This window comes from Miniopterus natalensis, chromosome 13, assembly GCF_054644295.1.
Source record: "Miniopterus natalensis isolate mMinNat1 chromosome 13, mMinNat1.hap1, whole genome shotgun sequence".
In the NCBI taxonomy this organism is placed as follows: domain Eukaryota; kingdom Metazoa; phylum Chordata; class Mammalia; order Chiroptera; family Miniopteridae; genus Miniopterus; species Miniopterus natalensis.
The window spans coordinates 18,192,030-18,212,729 of NC_142093.1; the positions used below are offsets into that span (position 1 = coordinate 18,192,030).

Genomic DNA, 20,700 nt, shown 5'->3' on the forward strand with positions numbered 1-20,700 from the left:
ATCAGTGGGAATTCTGTCTGCCAGGGAAAAACAGGAATTATAGAGACACACTTGCCCTCGAAAAGGTCCAACACACAAAATCTCATTTGCAGCCACTCGCCCTGGGCTCCAGTGAAGGGAAGGCAGAGCAGACTACAGTTGTGTGAGGAGAGACTAGGGTTTGTGGCTCTGGGGAGACAGCTGTAGAGACAGCCGCCAGGACCCCTGTGCTTAGTCCCTCTCTGCCACCAGCAGAAGCCATCTTTCTTGGATGGGGCACTCCCCTCCTTACCATGTCAGCCTGGGGGAATGCAACAGTCCCACCCTTTGGATTCCCTGTTGCCCTACCCTGCAGAGCTGAGGAGTCAGCTACCTGGGCTAGGATGTAGAGGTTTGGATAAACTTAGAAGTGTCGGTAACTAAGTGGTGTGGCTTTCGGCAGGGGTCATTCTCTCCACCCTCACATGAACCTGACTGGTGCCTCCCCCTCACAGAGATCCTCTAGTTCCACTCTCTCAGCTCCTGGCAGCCCCACCCTAAGCTGGGCCTCCTAGCAGAATCTTGGACAGTCTGAGTTGTATGGCTCTGGAATGGGGGCCATTTTCCCCTCACTCATTCATTCAGTGCAGAGTGAGGCCAAATCTTGGTCTAATTGGGCTTGATAAACTCTGTGGGCCTCTCCTTGAGGCCCTGCCCCACCACAAAGATCTGCAGGCACCCAGCGGGTGGCAGCTAAACATGGTATACTATGGGACATTTGCTGAGTGGCCTCACACCCAATATTGGCACCCAGTTTGAACCCATATCAATCTGGTGAACACTATTTGCCCCTATCTGGTGACTCACTGAGAATCTACCTCATGCAACTTTAGTACTGCCAGAGGCTCTTTCAGTGGCTGAGCCTAAAGGCAGCCAGCAGATGGAAGTGGGTCTCTGCATGCCTTAGGACCTTGGCTGACCTGCCCCCAGGCCTGGTGCTGGCAAAAGTTGGCCTTGGTGCATAGCTTGGTCCTTTCCACGCACACTCCGGCCCAGTAAAGGCAGCCACAAACTGTGAATTGCTTTGTAGCTCCAAACAGGTTCCCACGGGCCAATCACAGGCAGCATCTGACATTGACCAGCACCTGAGTCACCCCCAAGAGGGCCCAGAACACACCCAGTGGCCAGCTTCAGACAACATCAGAGCAGGTCCAATTAGCTCCAAAAATGGCATATCCCAGGGGAGAGCTTGGCAGGCACCAGGCTCTGCTGAGGCAAATTCTGCTTCATGTTGTCAGCACCTGCACAGCAGCTTGTACACTGTGGTACGGGTTTATCCTCACAGTGAGACAGCCACACATGAATGGACCAATAGAAATCAAGACTCAATCACAACAGGGCCACATAACCCACACAAGAGACATTCCTGGGGCACCCAGCTCGGGTGATCAAAAAGACTGCAACACTGGGTCCCACAGGACACCTACTACACAAAGCCACTGTACCAAGACTAGAAGTCATAGCAGATCTACTTAATAGGAAAAAACCCCACAAAGATGCAGCCAAAATGGGAAGACAAAGAAATATCCCCTAAATGAAAGAACAGGAGAAATCTCCAGAAAAAGAGCTAAATGAAATGGAGGCAGTTTACCAGATACGGAGTCCAAACTTCAACAAAGAGATAACAATAATAAAAAAGGACATAGAACCATAAAAAAGAACTAGTCAGAAATGAAGATTACAATATCTGAAAGGAATAATACATTAGGATGGGATAAACAGTAGGTTGGATGAAGCAGAGAATTGAATCAGTGATGTGGAAGACAAGGTAGCAGAAAACAATCAGAGCAGAAAAAAGAATATTTTTAAATGAGGACAGTTTAAGGGAGCTTTGGGAGAACATTTGCATCATAGGAGTACAAGAAGGAGAAGAGAGCAAGGAATTGAGAACCTATTTAAAGAAATAATGACTGAAAACTTCCCTAACCTGGTGAAAGAAAAAGACACACAAGTTCAGGAAGCACACAGAATCCCAAACAAGATGAACCCAAAGAGGCCCATACAAGACACATCATAGTTAAAATGGCAAAAGTTAAAGACAAAGAGAGAATCTTAAAAGCAGCAAGAGAAAGTTAGTTATCTACAAGGGAGCTCCCATAAGACTGTCAGCTGATTTCTCAACAGAAACATTTCAAGCCATAAGGTAGTGGCATGAAATATTCAAAATGATGAAAACCAAGAACTGCCATGCCTGGGTAGCTCAACTGGTTACAGCGTCATCCCAATATGCCAAGGTATGTACCCCAGTCAGGATACATACAAGAATCAACCAACGAATGCATCCTTTCCCCTCTCTAAAATAATAATAATAAAAAAGAAAAAAGAAAAGCAAGAACCTACAACCAAGTCTACTTTGCTCAGCATGACTATCATTTCAAATTAAAAGAGAAATAAAGAGCTTTCCAGACAAGAAAAAGCTAAAAGAGTTCATCACCATCTAACCAGTATTACAAGAAATGTTAAAGGGTCTGCTTTAAGAAGAAAAAGAATAACAGGAATATAGTTATATAAAGAAAAACATGGCAATAAATACATACCTATCGATAATCATTTAAATGTAAATGACTTAAATGCTCCAATCAAAAGACATAGGGTAGCAGAATGGATAAGAAAACAAGACCCATATATAAATATATAATGTCTACAAGAGATCACTCAGAATGAAAGATACACAGACTAAAAGTAAAGGGATAGAAAAGGATACTTCATGCAAATGGAAATGAAAAAAATAAAGCTTGGATAGCAATGCTTATATTGAACAAAACAGACATCAAAACAAAGACCATAAAAAAAGACAAAGAAGGATATAATGCTAAGGGGATCAATCCAACAGAAAGATATAACCTTTGTAACATTTATGCACCCAACATAGGAGTACCTAAATATATTAAGCAAATCCTGATGGACATTAAGGGAGAGGTCAACAATAATACAGTCATAGAAGAGTTTTTAACACCACATTGATATCAATGGATATATCTTCCAGAAAGAAAATCAATAAGGAAATAGCAGCATTAAATGAAACACTAGATTAGATGGATTTAATTGATATCTTCAGAGCATTTCACCTCAAAGAAGCAGAATATACATTCTTTTCAAGTGAACATGGAATATTTTCTAGGATAGACCACAAATCAGGACACAAAACAAGTCTCAATAAATTTAAGAAGATCGAAATCATATCAAGCATTTTCTCTGACCACAATGGTATAAAACTAGAAATCAATCAAAAGAAAAAACTAAAAAACACACAAAGACATGGAGGCTAAATAACATGTTACTATACAATTAATGAATTAACAATGAGATCAACAAGAAATCAAAAGCTACCTTGAAACAAATGAAAATGAGAACATAGCAACCCAAAATCTATGGGACACAGTGAAAGAAGTCCTAAGAGGAAAATTCATAGCATTACAGGCCTACTTCAAATAAACACTCTAACTTTACACTTAATGGAATTAGAAAAAGAAAAACAAACAAAGCCCAAACAGAGTAGAAAAAAGGAAATAATAAAGATCAGAGCAGAAATAAATGAAATATAATCTAAAGAACAAAACAAAAAATCAAAGAAACCAAGAGCTGGTTGTTTGAAAAGATAAACAGGACTGACAAACTTTTATCTAGTTTCATCAAGAAAACAAGAGAGAGGACCCAAATAAATAAAATCAAAAATGTAAGTGGAGAAGTAACAACTGACTCCACAGAAATACAAAGGATTATAAAGAAAGTATTATATACAACTATATGCCAACAAGTTGGACAATCAGGATGAAGTGGTTAAATTCCTAGAAACATACAATCTTCCAAAACTAAGTCAGAAAGAATCAGAGAATATGAATAAACACATTACAACTAATGAAATTGAAGCAGTAATCAAAACACTCCCAACAAACCAAAGTCCTGGACCAGATGGCTTCACAGGTGAAACTTACCAAACATTCAAAGAAGAATGAACACATGTCCTTCTCAAACTATTACAAAAAATGAAAGAAGAGGGAAGACTTCCAAGCTCATTTTACAAGGCCAGATAAAGACACTAGATAAAGACACTAAAAGAAAATCATAGGCCAATATTCCTGATGAACAAATCTTGAACAAATTATTAGAAAACCAGATCCAGCAATACATCAAAAAGATCATACACCATGATCAAGTGGGATTTATTCTGGGATGCAAGGTTGCCTGATATCTGCAAATCAATAAACAAGATACACCACATAAACAAAATGAAGGATAAAACCCACATGATCCTATCAATAGATGCAGAAAAAGCATTTGATAAAATCTAGCACCCATTTATGATAAAAATTCTCATCAAAATGGGAATAGTAGGAACATACCTCAATGTAATAAAGGCCGTGGAGGAGAAACCCACAGCCAACTTCACACTTGAGAAAGAAAAACAAAGTTGGAGGTATCACAATACCTGATATCAAACTATATACTACATGGCCATTGTAATCAAAACAGCCTGGTACTGGCATAAGAACAGGCATAAAGATCAATGGAACAAAAGAGAGACCCCAGATGTGAACCCATACCTATATGATCAATTAATATTTGATAAAGGAGGCAAGAACGAACAATGGGGTAAAGACAGTCTCTTCAAAAAATGGTGTTGGAAAAATTGGACAGGTACATGCAAAGAAAATGAAACTAGACTACCAACTTACACCATACACAAAAATAAACTCGAAATGGGTAAAAGACTTAAATGTAAGACTTGAAGAAACAGGCTGTAAGATCTTGGACGTTTCTCATAGCAATTTTTTTTCTGATATATCTTCTCGGGCAAGGGAAACAAAAGAAAAAATAAATGACATCAAACTAAAAAGGTTTTGCACAGAAAAGGAAATCATCAACAAAATGAAAAAAACAACCTACTGAATGGGAGAATATATTCACCAATGATACATCTGATAAGGGGTTAATATCCAAAATTTATAAAAATTTTACAGAGCACCAAAAAAACAAGCACTCCAATTAAAGAATGGGCAAAGGACCTGAAAAGACACTTGTCCAAAGAGGACATACAGATGGAGAAGAAACATATGAAAAGATGCTTGACATCACTAATCAGAGATGCAAATTAAAACCACAATGAGATACTACCTCACACCTGTCAGAATGGCTATCTTCAATAAGTCAACAAACAATAAGTGTTGGCAAGGATGTGGAGAGAAGGGAACCCTTGAGCACTGTTGGTGAGAATGCAGACTGGCGAAGCCACTGTGGAAAGAGTAGCGAGTCACCTCCCAAAATTAAAAATGTAACTGCCTTCTGACCCAGTGATTCCACTTCTGGAAGTATATCTGAAGAAACCCGAAACACTAACTCAAAGAATGTTCACTGTAGCGTTATATACAGTAGCCAAGATTTAGAAGCAGTCCAAGTGTCCATCAGTAGATCAGTGAATACAACAGCTATGGTACATTTACACAATGAAATACTACTTGGCCACAAAAAAAAGGTGGGAATCTTATCCTTTGCGACAGCATGGATGGATGTGGAGAGCATCATGCTAAGTGAAATAAGCCAGTCAGAGAAAGACAAGTACCATGATTTCACTCATACGTGGAATCTAATGAACAAAATAATCTAACAAAATAGAAACAGACTCATAGATACAGAGAACAGTCTGACAGCTGTTGGGTCTGTTCAGCAAGGGGAGGGGGAGCACAGCTGGGTGAAAAAGGTGAAGGGATGAAGGAAAAATAAAAAAGCTCATAGAAACAGACAGTAGTATGGTGATTACCAGAGGGAAATGGGGGTGGGGGAGGTAGAAGAGGGTACAGGAGGAATAAATGGTGATGGAAGAAGGCTTAACTTGGGTTGGTGAACACACAGTACAATATACAGATGCTGTATTAAAGAATTATAAACCTGAATCTTATATTATTAACCAATAGCACTCCAATAAATTCAATAATAAATAAATAAAGGTGAAGTCTATAATACCTTTAAATTTTTGCATTAGATTTTTCCTTGGAGCATTTAAAATATAAAGAATATGAAAAGCAAACATACAATAGAAACTCTGAGCCAACAGTCAGGAAATTGTCTGAATTTTGCTCTTTCTATTATTCTAGCATTTTTGTATATATGGATATTCATACTGCCCATAATTTTTAACAGTTCTGTAAGAAAAAATTGTAAATTATCTCAGAGCTTCCTGTGCTCTTCTTTCATTGTGTCTCTTTACTTTTTGGAAAATAACTCTTGGATTTTTAAGCCAAATGTGACTTCATTTATAAAATAAAAATGTATTTGAAAACTCAAAAACAAAACACACACAAAAAAAATATTCACCAAATAAAACCTATCCCATTCAAATAGGTAAGCTGCAATGCACAAGGATCACAAAATGTATAATAAAGAAATATGCATTATAATTGTCTAAGTTTGGGTCATAAAAATATTTATCTAAAATACTGTATACATATAAAGAACTCATCACAAAATGTGAGAACACAAGCAAAGATACAGATCGTGTTTTGATTTTGGAATGGTTACTTGTATACTATTTGATGAGCTACTAGAACAGATTACAGTATGGAAAATATAGTCAAAGAGTAAATTTAATTTACGAGTCTCTTAACAAATATATGTACTATTATCCAAGAATTCCAGAAACCAACTAATTAAACCAACTGCTCCTGACTCTTTGCTATGTCATAACTCAAATATTCCATTAAAGGCTCAGTGAAAGAAAGGAATGACATGCAAATAAATTATTCTTTTACAGTAGCAGCACAACTAAAAGGTATAGGTGAAAATGATGAAATTTCTAACTAAAATGAGATTTAGAGATTGTCTACAGGCACCAATTACTCAAACTACCTTTTAAGCAAGAAAGTAAATTTCATAAATCTCCTTCCTTTTCCCACAAAAAGTTTTTTGAGTAATTTTATATATGCAGGTAATCTCTTACAATACTCAAAATTTCAACCAGTAAGTGACGTTAATGATATTAACAAAATTTAATCTTTTACTTAACCAGCCTAAACCCTCATGTTCCCTCAAGACAGATGAGCAGAGGATCATTACCAAAGCTGTACAGATCACATGTAATAAATAGGATAAATCTACAGTATACATAAATAGTACAAGTCTTCCATAATTGTAATTTAAATAAAGCAGTACTTTTTTATAGTAGCCAATGGTTGAAAATACAAAAATGAAATCTTGAAATATAAATTAAGCCCTGGCCGGTGTAGCTCAGTTGGTTGGAGCGTTGTCTTGTACACCGAAAGGTGATGGGTTCAATTCCTGGTCAGGGCACACACCCAGGTTGTGGGTTCGATCCTTGGTTGGGCCCATGCAGGAGGCAACAGATTAATGTTTCTCTCACATCACTGCCCCCCCCCAACATATCCTCGGGTGAGGATTAAAATTAATTAACTAAAAAGAAAATGTGATGGTGAGCAAGCCAAACTGCCCCCTGCTGTTACAGCTTAGCATGTTAGAGAGAAGACAAATGATAGAACGCTATGATGGGGAAAATACAGGGTACTCTGGAAATACTTAACAAGAGCTCCTGACCTAATATAGGGAGAGAGGATAGCAGGGAAGGCTTCCACAAGGAAATGATTATAATACCTGAAGGATAAAAATGTATTAAGCCATGGGAGACAGAGGTACAAGAATGTACTAGGCTGAGGAAATAGCATGTGTGATTCAGAGACCAGGACTGAGAGAAACTGGTAAAAGCCTGGTGGGTAGAAAGAATGAGGGGTGAAAAGTGGTAATGAGTCAAAATGTTGGAGAAGTAAATAGGGGCCAAATCACGACTGTAAGCCTTATTAGGAACTTGGACATTAACCTGGGGCAATGGGGAACCATTAAGGGCTTTAAGCTAGTGACTAACATGATCAAATTTACATTTTAGAAAAGTGACTTTGATTGGTTACCCTGTCAAGAACAGATTGTTGCCCTAGCCAGTCTGGATCAGTGGTTAGAGCATCGCCCCATGGACTGAATGGTCTTGGGTTTGATTCCTGGTCAAGGAAACATACCTCGGTTGCAGGCTCAATCCCTGGCACCAGTTGGGGTGCGTATGGGAGGCAACCAATTAATGTGTCTCTCTCACATCAATGTTTCTCTCTCTCTGTCTCTCCTCCTTCCTTCCACTCTCTCTAAAAAAAAATCAATGGAAAAATATCCTTGGGTGAGGATTAACAAAAAAAATAAAATAAAAAAGGGAGATTTGCAATAATCCAGATGAGATAATCACGGCCCTATCAGAGTTTTGAGAGGAAATGAAAAGATACATCCAAAAGAAGATCCTTTTCAAGAATGAAAAGGACTTACTTGGTAACAAAGTTGATCTGCTGTAGCGAATGAGAAAGAAGAGTTGGGGACTCCCAGGTTTCTCAGCTGAGCAACCAATTGGATCCACTTACTGAGAGAATGAGCACAGAAAGAAAGGTTTTGCTGGGAAAGATAGGTTTTGAAGAAAGTGAATGTGAGGTGCTTATACAATAAACAGGCAGAGTTGTTCAATGGATAGTTGGACAATAAATAGCCTATATTTCCCCATTTCCTTTTTTATACCCCTTTTCATTGAATTCCTTTCATCCTAATGAGACCAACATATGTTCCCTATTTTTTTCATGCTGCTAAAAATCAGCTTTTGGTGTAATGGGTTCATTATCTGATAGCAAAGAGGTCACTGCTTTTTCTACTACATCAACTTCATGAGTGATGGGTGGGGAGTGGAGGAAGTGGAAGGGTGTGATGGGGTTGGAGACACACTACCCCCCAAAAACGACATCTTGGCATATCAAATATTCCAAGTTGAAGGAATTTGAGAAAACAGCAGAAGGGAGAGGAAGGTAAGTGCCCTTCCTGCATCTGTTTCTCAAAGAATAAAATAATGAATAGTTATAAACATCATATTTGGCAGTTCTTAAGATTTTGCTAAAATGGCTTTATCCATCCTCTTTTGTCTTTCTTTACTGCCCATTTCAAATGGAAAACAAAAATTAATATAATCATTTAAATATATAATAGGAACTAAAACTATATAGCCCTGGCTGGGTGGCTCAGTTGGTTGGAGCACTGTCCCATACACCAGGAGGCTGCAGGATAGATTCCTAGTCAGAGCAGGTGCGAGAGGCAACCAGTCAATATTTCCCTCTCACACTGATGCCTCTCTCCCTCCCTTCCTCTCTTTCTTTCTAAAATCAATAAAAACATAGCCTCAGGTGAGGACTAAAAAAACCTATATAAAAATTCTTAAGTATGTCTAATGAAAAGAAGGATAGATGTTAAAAGTATTATATACTATTATTTATTAATAAAATAATTACAAGTTAAATATTATGTTAGAAATTCTGAAAACCTTTAAAAATAGAGGAATATTTTATGAAAGAAAAGATCTTACAATTAAAAAAAAGAAACTGCAACATAACTGAAAGGCCAAGATGCTGATTAATGTTACCAGGCACCTTTCCATTTTGATTTAGAATCACTGTTTTTAGGGTGAGGCCAGATTTACTTTATTATTAGCATTTTAAAGAACAGAACAAAGTTAGGTGAATTTCTACCTAAAAAGGGGAAAAAAACTGGACACCACAATATTTATTTGATGAAGTCATTACACAGAGCAAAACAAACAAATAAATAAATCCAGGGGGTAAAGGGTGGGAGATATTTCTAAATATTACTGTTGTGTTTTCAGACAGAAATAATCCTAGTTCAATGTAAAAAGTTCTCAGAATTCTCTCTAGTTGGATTAAATTTGTGTGCTACTTTTGTTTGGGAATACTTCCAGTCCAACCATGGAGTCCAGGTGAGGGAAAAGATAAAAGATGACTGAGAACAAGTAACAGCAGTTAGAAAACAAAATAAATGCAATTGATTTTTAAACATGCCCAATATTCAAATCACATTTTAAATAGGTTCCAGCTATTTCTATATTTGAATTTATTAAAATATATTTTCTAATATTAGCAGCTCTCTTGTCTACCTGAGCAATCTGAGTTGCAGTCCTTCACAGTTTCTCCTATTATTGTAGACACAACAGCATAACAAATACTGAAGAAGTATAAAAATGTAAGAACTTCCAGTAAAGTGTAGTGAAGAAGTCTTGAGAACCCTCCTGCAGATTACAATCAGGACAAAATACAAAGAAATAACTATTTATAGGCACTAGAAAAATATCTAAAAGAAAGCATAAGCCAGCTGCATAATTGCTCTTGAAAAGCTGCAACTAGAATGTGTGCACTGTGGAAGTAGGGTTTCCCCCAACATCCCATGGTGACAGTGAGGAAGAATGTGAGGAAAAGAGTAGCTTTACAGGCTGAGGATGAAAGAAAGCAGACTTTAAGAGGAAAGTTAAGGGGAAAATCTGTAAGTGAATGATTTGCAGAAGGATTGAGACCCAGAACCTGAGAATAAACTCTTCCCAAATACCTGGCTAACTGCTAAACTCTGCATACACGGTAAGAACCCAGGGAGTCTGACAAAAAAATAGGCAGGGATAAAAGAGGAATCTACTCTTAAAAAACAGAGCTGTAATGAATGAATTCTGCTGCTCTTTAAAAACATAGTTTATTCCTCAATTGTACACAGCTCAAGAGCAGAAAGCTGAAGCCTTACTGGTTTAATGTGCCAGTGGACAGAGCATGAGGCTGGCAGAGCAAATGGAAATTCTGGGGGAAATTCCAGATGTAAGGGAACCACAGAGACTGTGTCCCCAAATCTGAACACAATCTCTGCCCAAACAACTGTCTGACTGTCAAATCACAAATGTGTAGGGAAGACCCAAGAGTCAGGTTAAAGAAGCAGCAGCATATGGAAATCCTAAAAAAGTGAACAGAGGTATCAGCTGCGGCACAATATAGAAGAGACAAATTTGCAGCTGAGTTCAGGAAAACCAACAATCCAAAAAACAACAACCCAAAACCCCAAAAACAAAAAATAAAAACATCCTCAACACAACAAAATCCAGAGTTGTTAACTAGCACACACACACACACACACACACACACACACACACACACACACACACACAAAAGGGGGGGGCGGTGAAGGGTGAGGGGGGCAGCCCATATTCAGAAAACAAAAGTCAATTAACAAAAATTGACTCCAAATGGGCCCAGATGTTGGTTGGATTTAGGAAAGACTTCAAAGTGGCTTTTATGACCATGTTCAAAGAATTAAAGGAAAACAGCATCTTACTGAGTGGACAGATAGGGAATCTCTGGAAGCTATAAAACAAAACCCAAATGGAAATTCTAGAGCTAAGTATAATAACTAACAGTTCTACTGACAGATCAATAGGAATTACCAAATTGAAGAAAACAAGAAAAAAGGATTTAAGAAAAATGAACAGTTTCAGAGACTTGTGGAACAACATAAAGTAGTACAACCAATATACATGTAACTAGAGTTCTAAAAAGAGAGGAAATGAGAGAAAAATGGCCAAAATGCAAGAATAACGTAAAAGCAAGCTAAAATCTGAAGTGTAGAAAGGAGTCTGAAACTTTAAGCAGGAAATCAACACTTAAAAATGTTAGGATCTCTCATTATGAAAATAAAACACCTTTTAAAACCATTTCTGTTCCTATCCGAGAGAAAATTACCAAAACTATAGATGCCCCTCACAGCAGTTTGATTTAAAAATTTAAATTAGAGCAGTACAATATAGTCAGTTGTTTACTTTAATGGATCCTAAATTACACTATTCTAGGTTTAACTTTAGATATTCAGCATCTGTGGTCAGATTCAATATCATTTAGCTCAGTGCTTTGAGCTCATAATTTCTGGATAATTTCTAAATTTAGAAAGCTAGTTCAAGGGAATAAAAGCAAGACAGACCTCAGCTGGGCTTATTTTTATGAGACTCAGAGAGAAGTTATGTTTTCTAAATCTTTTATTGCTGATATTAACACATCAGCTCATGGGCAGTATAAAAAATGGTCGTAAGCATATGGCATGCACAAGCATAAAAACAAGTAGAGACAAAATTATCTAAAGTAGAAAATGTTTAATACTATACAGCTTCCAAACTGGAAAAGCAGCAAACCAAAGCCATTAACAAATGCATACAAGATATTTGTAAAAGGGACTGCAGAGTATATTTCTTCACAATGAGTTTTTGGCACACTATGTGAAGGCCATCAGTGGGTGTTTAAAGTGAATGAGGCAGCACAATTCATATTTGCCTTTTGTTTTGTGTAGCATTAAAAAAAAGAGGGGGGGACTACTTTGGGAGGAAAAAAACCTCCTGCTTTTGACATTTCTCAGTTCTTGATCCTAAATTTTCCACTCACTGTACCATGCAGTTCTGTTTTTATCTGTAATCCTTTCCCAAAATTCCCGTACTTAAGCATTTGGGGTTTCCTTTTTCTGTAATATTTGTGGTGTGAAGGGGAAAAAGTGAAGGACTCTTCTTTAAGTCTAGTTCACAAAAATCTTGGCAGTGACATGAACCACGGATACCCATGCTTAAACCAGTAGAAATATTTTAAATTGCTGAATGATGCACTTATAAAATAAAAACTGTTATCATAACTAACAATTTTTAACATTTTAATTGTCTATACATGGGGGAATAAATAATTAATTTCTCTTATTAGGTTTTACAGCTTTCTGAAACTTCATCAAGGCTTTTTGTTCTTAATTATATTTTTTTTTGTTAATCCTCACCTGAGGATATTTCCATTGATTTTTTAGAGAGAGTGGAAGGGAAGGAAGGAGGGAGGGTGAGACAGAGAAACATTGATGTGAGAAAGACATATCGATTGGTTGTCTCCCACACGTGCCTGGACAGGGGCCGACCAGGGCTGGGGATAGAACCTGCAACCTAGGTACGTGCCCTTGACTGGGAATTGAACCCGCAACTGTTCAGTGCTCAGGCCAATGCTCTAACCACTGAGCTACACTGGCCAGGGCTATCCATAATCTAAAGGCGACATCATTATATACACAAAATATTTAAAAGTTAATAACTTCAAGCTATACTGCTGAATTATAATTTATATAGAGTAAGTTTCCCCTTTTTCCTAGTTAATTTCAATGAATAACAGGAAAAAGGGGGGAAACAGAACCCTTTCATTTTGGTCAGTGTTTCTGAAATTGAGTAATTTGAACTGTGGTAACATGATGAATTTTTACTGGAGTTTTATATAGCTCAGTTTCTAAAGTAATGATAAACAGTTTTATAGAGATAGTTGCAAACTTGAGCTATGAAAATTAGGTAATAAATCTTTCTCATTTGGCCTGATCCCCATATTATCTAAATCCCTGAATCTGCTGAGGTCCCAAAATGGAGACTTGGATGCATAAATAAATCCAATGTTTCTTCCAAATAACTGACCATGTAAGCATAATGTAAGGCCACAAGATTAAAAATATCTGATTATTGCTTTAAAATTCACTATTAAAACTGAAGAAAATATGCCACTCTTTGCAGATTCATTTACATTTGCTTCTTAACTAGAAAAAGAAAATAGATACAGACTAATGGCCATGGGTGCTCACATAATTCACAAACAAGGTCGTAAAAAATTGCATCATACTTGAATATTTTTCTTACCTTTAAAAGTTCAAAGTAATGTAGACAGTGGTAAACCGGGGCTAGAAGCAGCCTGGGTAAAACATATTGAACCGCTTCTTTGAAACCTTCGCCTATTGACTAGAAAACAAAGTGATTTAATTTTTTTAAAGTTTACTTTTCAGACATCATATATCTTGATTTAAAAATAACTATACCTGTAAATAAAGTGCTGCTCCAGGCTTTGATAACTGACTAAGGAAACGATCATGAAAACCAGGTCGTAAAATATCTCGAGCATATGATTCATACGGATCAAATGCCAGTTCCTTAGAAAATAAAGAAAGTAAAATATAAATCATCTTTCTCCAAGCTAGAACATTAAAACAAAACAAAACCCATAAACATAGAAAGATTAAAGTATGGGCATATCTATATCAGCACAATTATATATTTCCTTTAAAACCTCTAAACAAAATTATGTGGCTATTAATTATAATTTTAATAAAATAAGTCTAATATTCTCAAGTAAGAGAGTAAATCAATCTATTCTGATGAATAATGGGGTCCTTGTATATATGACACATCAAAGGATTCTAGTAGAGTATTATCAACAAACATGGTCATAAGAATGAAGAGACTTTGGGTTCTAGAAAAAAAGTTTAGCCTGAACACCAAAGAATATAGATATCTACAACTAGATAAGTACATACATTTAGAATACTGGTGCATGACCACTTATGGTCATTTCTTAGTGGTAGACTTTTACTTTCACATTCTGTAAGCCAGAGGTAACAGTTTATATTATCTAAAATTCATTGTTACAGTTTTCACTAAACAACTTAATCCAAATTGTCCAAAAATTTACCATTAATCATTAATAAACTAAACAATGTAATAGTTATGTCTGAAAGGTTAGAATCTACTGGTTTTGATGATTCCTGAGGAAAAAGAGAGTAGGTGTCTAGATTTTAGCAGGAGGTAGGATCTCTCCTCTCTTCATCCTATGCCATATTCCAGGTTAAAAAATAAATTACGAAAATGGTGCTCTAGATTCTAGCAAGAGTTCCTTTCTATGAAGAGTAATTCTAGAAAGAGGAAGGGGACATCTAGTGGAGGCCTGCAGCAAAAGTAAGAGGGAATGACAAGAACAAATGATATTTATGTATTAATTACCCTTAATGTTATTTCTCTGATTCTTTTTTTAAGGAAAGATTAAATAACAACACAAGATCAGATATTAGAAGACCCGAGTTCTGTTCTTTGTGAAACGCAATATGGCATATAAAGTTCCAAGTCATCCTGAATTCTTGAGCTCACTCCTAGTGCACTTCCCAATTTCAATTCTTTCAATTGTCTTTCCAACTAAAAATGTCTGTAATAATATAACACTGGAAATTGCAGCCCAGCCCATTGTAGATTTTACTGGAATGGATAGTTTCAACAATAACAACAGAAAGGAGTCAGGTATGAATAAAGTGTATGGGAGAGAGGAACAAAAACGTGATGAGATGCTTCTGTGCTGGGTCTCTTGAACTATACAAATTAGCATACACAGTAGATAATATTGCCCTCCTCCCTTTTCAATAGACTTTATTTTATCACAGAATTTTTATAAGAACTACATACATGAAGGAAAGTCTAGACAGTGTAGTGGCTTACAAGCATGTCTTTAGAGTCACAGAGTCCAATTTTGATTGTACTACTTATTAGCTGTGTGACCTCTGAAAACTACTTACTTTCTCTAAGCCAGTTTCCTCACTGGAAAATGTGGGTCATACCTACTTCAAGGGGTTAAGAATTAAATATGATATGCAAAATGCTTGCAATTGGGTATGCACATAGAAAGCACTAAACATTCTCTACTATTATCATTTTAAAATAGCTAATATCAAGAGAGAGAAAAACTGACAACTGGGAACCCAAGCTTTAATCACAGTTTTATTCTTGAGGATAAATGTGTAGAACGGCAAGCACTTCTAAGAACCCGTGCATAAATTAATAGATGGTCTTATGATTAGTTTTCTAGTTAAAATGTAATACTTTTAAGATTCATAAAAATTTTAATTATCAATAAACATAATTGTGTATTAACAATTAGAATACTGTAAACATACAGAAAAGTATAGAGAACAGCCTAACATTACTATATTCACCATCTAGCTCAGAAAAGCAATATTTTATAATACTTGTTTCAGCTTTTTATTTTTTAAAGAGAAATAAAACACTATAGGTATACTGATCTCCTGGAGAATGTAAAATTGTTCCACTTTATATTCCCACCAGCCAAGTATGAGAGTTCCACTTTTTCCACATCCTTACCAACACTTATTTTTCCTTTAAAAAAAAATTCTAGCCATCTTAGTGGGTGTGAACTGGTACTTCATATTGGTTTTGTTTTGCATTTCACTAATGACTAATGATGCTTACTGCTATTTGCATATCATCTTTGGAGAAATTCCTATTCAAATCCTTTTGCACATTTTAAAATTGGGATGTCTTTTTGTAAGAGTTCTTATACACACTGAATACTAGGTCCTTATCAGATATATAATTTGTAAACATTTTTTCCCATTCTATGTGTTGTCTTTTCACTTTTAATGGTGTCCTTTGAAGCACAAAATTTTTTACTTTTAAGTCCAAATTATGTATTTTCTTGTGTAGCTCATGCTTTTGGTGTCATAACTACTAATCCTTGCCAAAGTCAAGGTCATGAAGATTTTGTCACGTTTTCCTTCTAAGAGTTTTATAATTTTAGCTCCTACTTTTATGTCTTTGATCCATTTTGAGGTTATGTTTATGGTATAAGATAAAGACTTTGACTTCATTCTGTTTTGCTTCTCATAACTTTATGGTGTCTTTTTTTGAACAGAAGTTTTAAACTTTTAATCTCTTCTTTTATGGTTTGCCCTCTCAATGTGTTCTTTAAGAAGCCCTTCCTATCTTAATGTCATAAATATGTTCTATTTTTTCTTCTGAACTTCTAAAGTTTTGTTTTTCATTTTTAGATTTTAAATCTATTGATAAGCTTTTGTGTATGACATGAACTAAGGAAGAAATTTTTTCTCTCCATATGGATAGCTATAGTTCTTCCCCCCCCCCCCCCCACCTGTACATTATAATCTATAGGCAGTACTTCTGTTCTTTTGGTGATTCTCCTAAATGTTTTCAAAATCAAATCTACTTTGTTATCTTTAATTTTTCTAAATTTCAAAGGGAGTTAAAGTTGTTCAGTTTTTCTATCCTTCTGAATACAAGCCCACTTTACACCCTGTACATTGTATTACTGGTGCTTAGAAGGTTAGTTTAATCTTTCCTCTTAAATACAAAAAATTAAAGCTTGGTTTTTAAAATATTCAGTAGTTTATCAAAATTACCAACACATCCCTCAACTTTAGTTCTTGTGTTCCTTGACTTCCCTGAGCACAATTTTCCTTCTTGCTAAAGGACATTATTTAATACTTCTTGTAATGAGGGCCTATGGGTAGGAAACTCTCTTGGTCAATGTATGTTTTTGGGTTTTTTTCTCCCTCTGATTCATTTGTTAAATTGAGGTATAACTTACATAAAGTTCACTATTTGATGAATTTTTATATATTTATGCAATGCATCTGTAAAATCACCACACAGATAAGGAAAACTAATCTACAACAACCGTTATTCTAACCTCTATTCCTAAAGATGTGTTTACATGTTTTAGAAACCTCCTACAAATGCAATTACATAGTATTCTGAGTCTTCTTATTTCACATATTGTTGCCTTTTAAAAATATCAGTAGTTCATTCTTTTCTATTGTCATACAGCATTTAACTGTGTGAATATATCACAGATTATCCATTATGATAAACCTGTTACAAACATTGTTGAACAAGTCTTTTGGTAAATACAGGCATTCATTTATTTTTATTTTATTTTTTTTGGTATATGCCCAAGAGTAAAACTGCTGGAACATAGGGTATATTGTATTCTTAGCTTTAGTAGATATGCCAAACAGTTTTCCAAATCAACTGTACCAATTTACACCCCCTCCACCAGCAACGTAGAGTCCCAACTGCTCCATGGTTTTAAATTGCTTTTCCTTTATGAATAATGATGAACACCTTTTATTCTTTTATGAAGTACTTGTTCAGGTCTTTTTGTCTGTTTTTGCAAAAACCTAAGCTGCCTGGTTTTACTTATTGATTTATAGGAGTTCTTTACATACTCTAGATATGAGTCCTTCACTGGTTATAGCTATTACAAATATTGCCTCCCAGTCTATAGCATGCCTTTTCACTCTTTTAATTTTGTCTATTGATGAACAGGTGTCCTTACATTTAATGTACTCTAGTTTATCAATCTTTCCTTTTCTGGTTAGTGTTTTTGTGTCCTGTTTAAGAAATCTTTGCCTATTCCAAGGTTATGAAAATTTCATTTGCTTCTGCAAGCTTTACTATTTTAATCATTGTCCTCACTCTTTTTTATATTTTACTTTTCAATTACAGTTTACATTCAGTATTATTTTGTATTAGTTTCAGGTGCATAGCATAGTGGTTAGATAACCATATACTTTACAAAGTGGTCCCCCCAATATTTCAAGTACCCGCCTGGCACCGAACATAGTTATGTACTCACTTTTGAATAAAAGTTTAGTTGGGCAGAAAGTACTATTTTCGCTTAGTACTTTCAAGATGTCACTCAGTTGATTGCTAGCCTCTTGTTAAAACCTCCTGTCATTCTCATTGTAGATTCCCTTTTCTCTCTCTCAGTTCATAATGTTCTATTGTTTCACCACAATGTTTTTGGCCGTGGGTTTATTTTATTTATCCTGTCCAATATTTGGAATTCATTTTTAATCTGGGAACTTGTGTCTTCATTTCTGAAAATTTCTCATTTTTTCTCTGTCAAATAATGCTTCTCCATCATTCTTTGTCTGAGACATCTAAGTAGGTGTATACTGAGGCCTTTTAATGTAGCCTTTATTACTCTTATCTTTCATATTATCTTGGTCTCCCTGTCACAAGCTCAGTGAATTCTTCAATTTATCTTCCAATTCACTAATTTTACCCTTGAAGTAGGTCTGGTAAATGTTATACAACATGAGTTTTTATTGCATTGCCTGTATACTTAATTCCCAGTGTCTTTTAATACCTACTTGTTCTTATTTCCTTCCTTCCTGTTTTGTTTCACAATATCTTCTTTATAAATGGATCATGTTCTTTCATTTATCTGTTTGAGCATCCTAAACTTCCTTTAAATTCTATGTACAAAATTAATTTCATCTAGAATGAATTCACTTTGTAATTGCTGATTTTTGTTAGATATCATTCTAAGCATTCAAATTTGTCTTATACTTTGAATTTTGTATTATAGACTTCTTAGAGGGAGGCTTTAAATTTTGGTTTCATTTTTCTCTCTCCCAGCCCTATATGATTACTCATTCAGACCAGAATTTGCTCTTAAAATGACTTTTCTTGTCTCAGGCTCTGTAATCATATTGGCTTAATATGGTGGGGCACTCTGTTAAGTTTTAAGGTACATCTGTTATAAGGTAGTGTTTTTATCTCCCCACCTCAAGTCCACAGCTTTCTATAAATCCCTGTAAGCAGCAGGTTGGCAGGCTTCCCCAGCATCTATCAGCATCAGGGTCTCAGGTCAAGAAGCCTTGCCCACTTTCATGGACACATTTAGCCCTCATTATCCGTAAGAGCTCAACTATCTTGAATGTCTGTTCCATTTCTAATCTTGTTTTTTAATCTAGTTATGTTTATTCCTTTTTAAAAAAATGTTTTATGACTTCTATGTGTTTGAACCAAGACTGGAGGTGCTGTAGTAAAGCTTAAATTTATCATACTATTTTGCCTGAAAATTTTGAATTTTTTACGTTTTACGAATTTAACCCTGTATTATAATAAAAGGTATACATTTTGGAGTGAGAACAAAACAAGAGCTAGAAATCTCAGACTGACTATCACTGCTAACTTACTAGGACTAACACAAATATTACAGTATTTAAAATGTCCAATGAGAGAGAAACCATGTTTCTAATCCCATGATATTTCAATCATCTAGGCCCTGGACTTTTTCCCATTCATTTCACCCCTCCTGTTCTAAATAATAATGTGTGGTTACCGCATACTGAGTAGCTTACTGTGTGATGATGGCTAGCTAAATAGTTCAGACAGGTTATTTAATTGTCACAACATCCAGAGTACTGTTATTATCCTTATTTTATAAACATAGATATGGAGGTTTAGAGATGTGAAATAAATTGCCCATGGTCACATAAAACTAATAAGTAGCAGAGTTGAGAATGGAACACAAATAGTGTGACCTCATACCCAAGTTCTATGGCCTCTTCACTGATCGGGCATTCATCTACTTTTCTTACAGCCTTGCTATGTTGATAGACAACTGAGTGTCAGCTGTAAATGCCTCCCCTCTAGGGGATCTGCTTTTTTATAATGGACAAAAGGCTACATTTTCTGGGTTCATAAGGAACAGATGTTAACAATGAAGGGGCAATAAAGCAGAGTAGGCAGCAGTTAATATCTATGACCCTAGGTGGAAATAAGAATTAAGATTCGAATTTTAATGCAAAGTAGGGCTTTTATGCAGATTTGTTTTCGTGTGTAAATAAACTACTTACCTCTGCTAAGTCTTCAAAGCAGCTTCCTACTAGTGGATGGGGACTGCCTTCATCTGTCATTTCTACAGTATCTTCTATATGGCCCAGTAACTTTACACTAAGTTCATGTATATCTACTATTCGACTAAATATATTTTCTACATCCTGTTGGGAAGAAACACACACTTATTCAGTTAGGTTGTATAATAAAAAAACAAGTTTTGAGCCAGTAAGTCATTTTATAATCACAAAATTTAACATGATAGACACAGTGAGAAATTTTAACAACTTACAAATTTAAGTAAAATATAATGAAAGAATTCCTTTTGCAATAATGTACAATTTACAAATACATTTCTCTAGGTCAGTGGTTCTCAAACTTTTTGGTCTCAGGACTCATTCACACTCTTAAAAATTACTAAAGACTCCAAAGGGCTTCTGTTTATAATTATATCTATTAATATTAATTAGATCAGAAATTAAAACAGAGAAAACTTAAAAACATTTATTTAAAAAATAACAAATAGCACTTTTATGAAACGTAATTATATTTTTCCAAAACAAACAAAC

The 20,700-nt window shown here is 35.6% G+C and overlaps 1 protein-coding gene across 7 annotated transcripts in view; it reads right to left on the reverse strand.

Annotated features, from left to right (window-relative positions):
- The window catches only part of SOS1 (SOS Ras/Rac guanine nucleotide exchange factor 1), a 108,503-nt gene that overhangs the window by 42,475 nt on the left and 45,328 nt on the right, over window positions 1-20,700 (reverse strand). For all 7 annotated transcript variants that reach the window (XM_087823492.1, XM_087823491.1, XM_087823493.1 and 4 more), the window contains 3 exons: window positions 20,152-20,295; window positions 13,741-13,851; window positions 13,565-13,663 (listed from right to left, as the gene is read on the reverse strand). In XM_087823492.1, coding sequence (XP_087679618.1) covers window positions 13,565-13,663; window positions 13,741-13,851; window positions 20,152-20,295 — 354 coding nt within the window. The remainder of the gene's footprint in view (window positions 1-13,564; window positions 13,664-13,740; window positions 13,852-20,151; window positions 20,296-20,700) is intronic.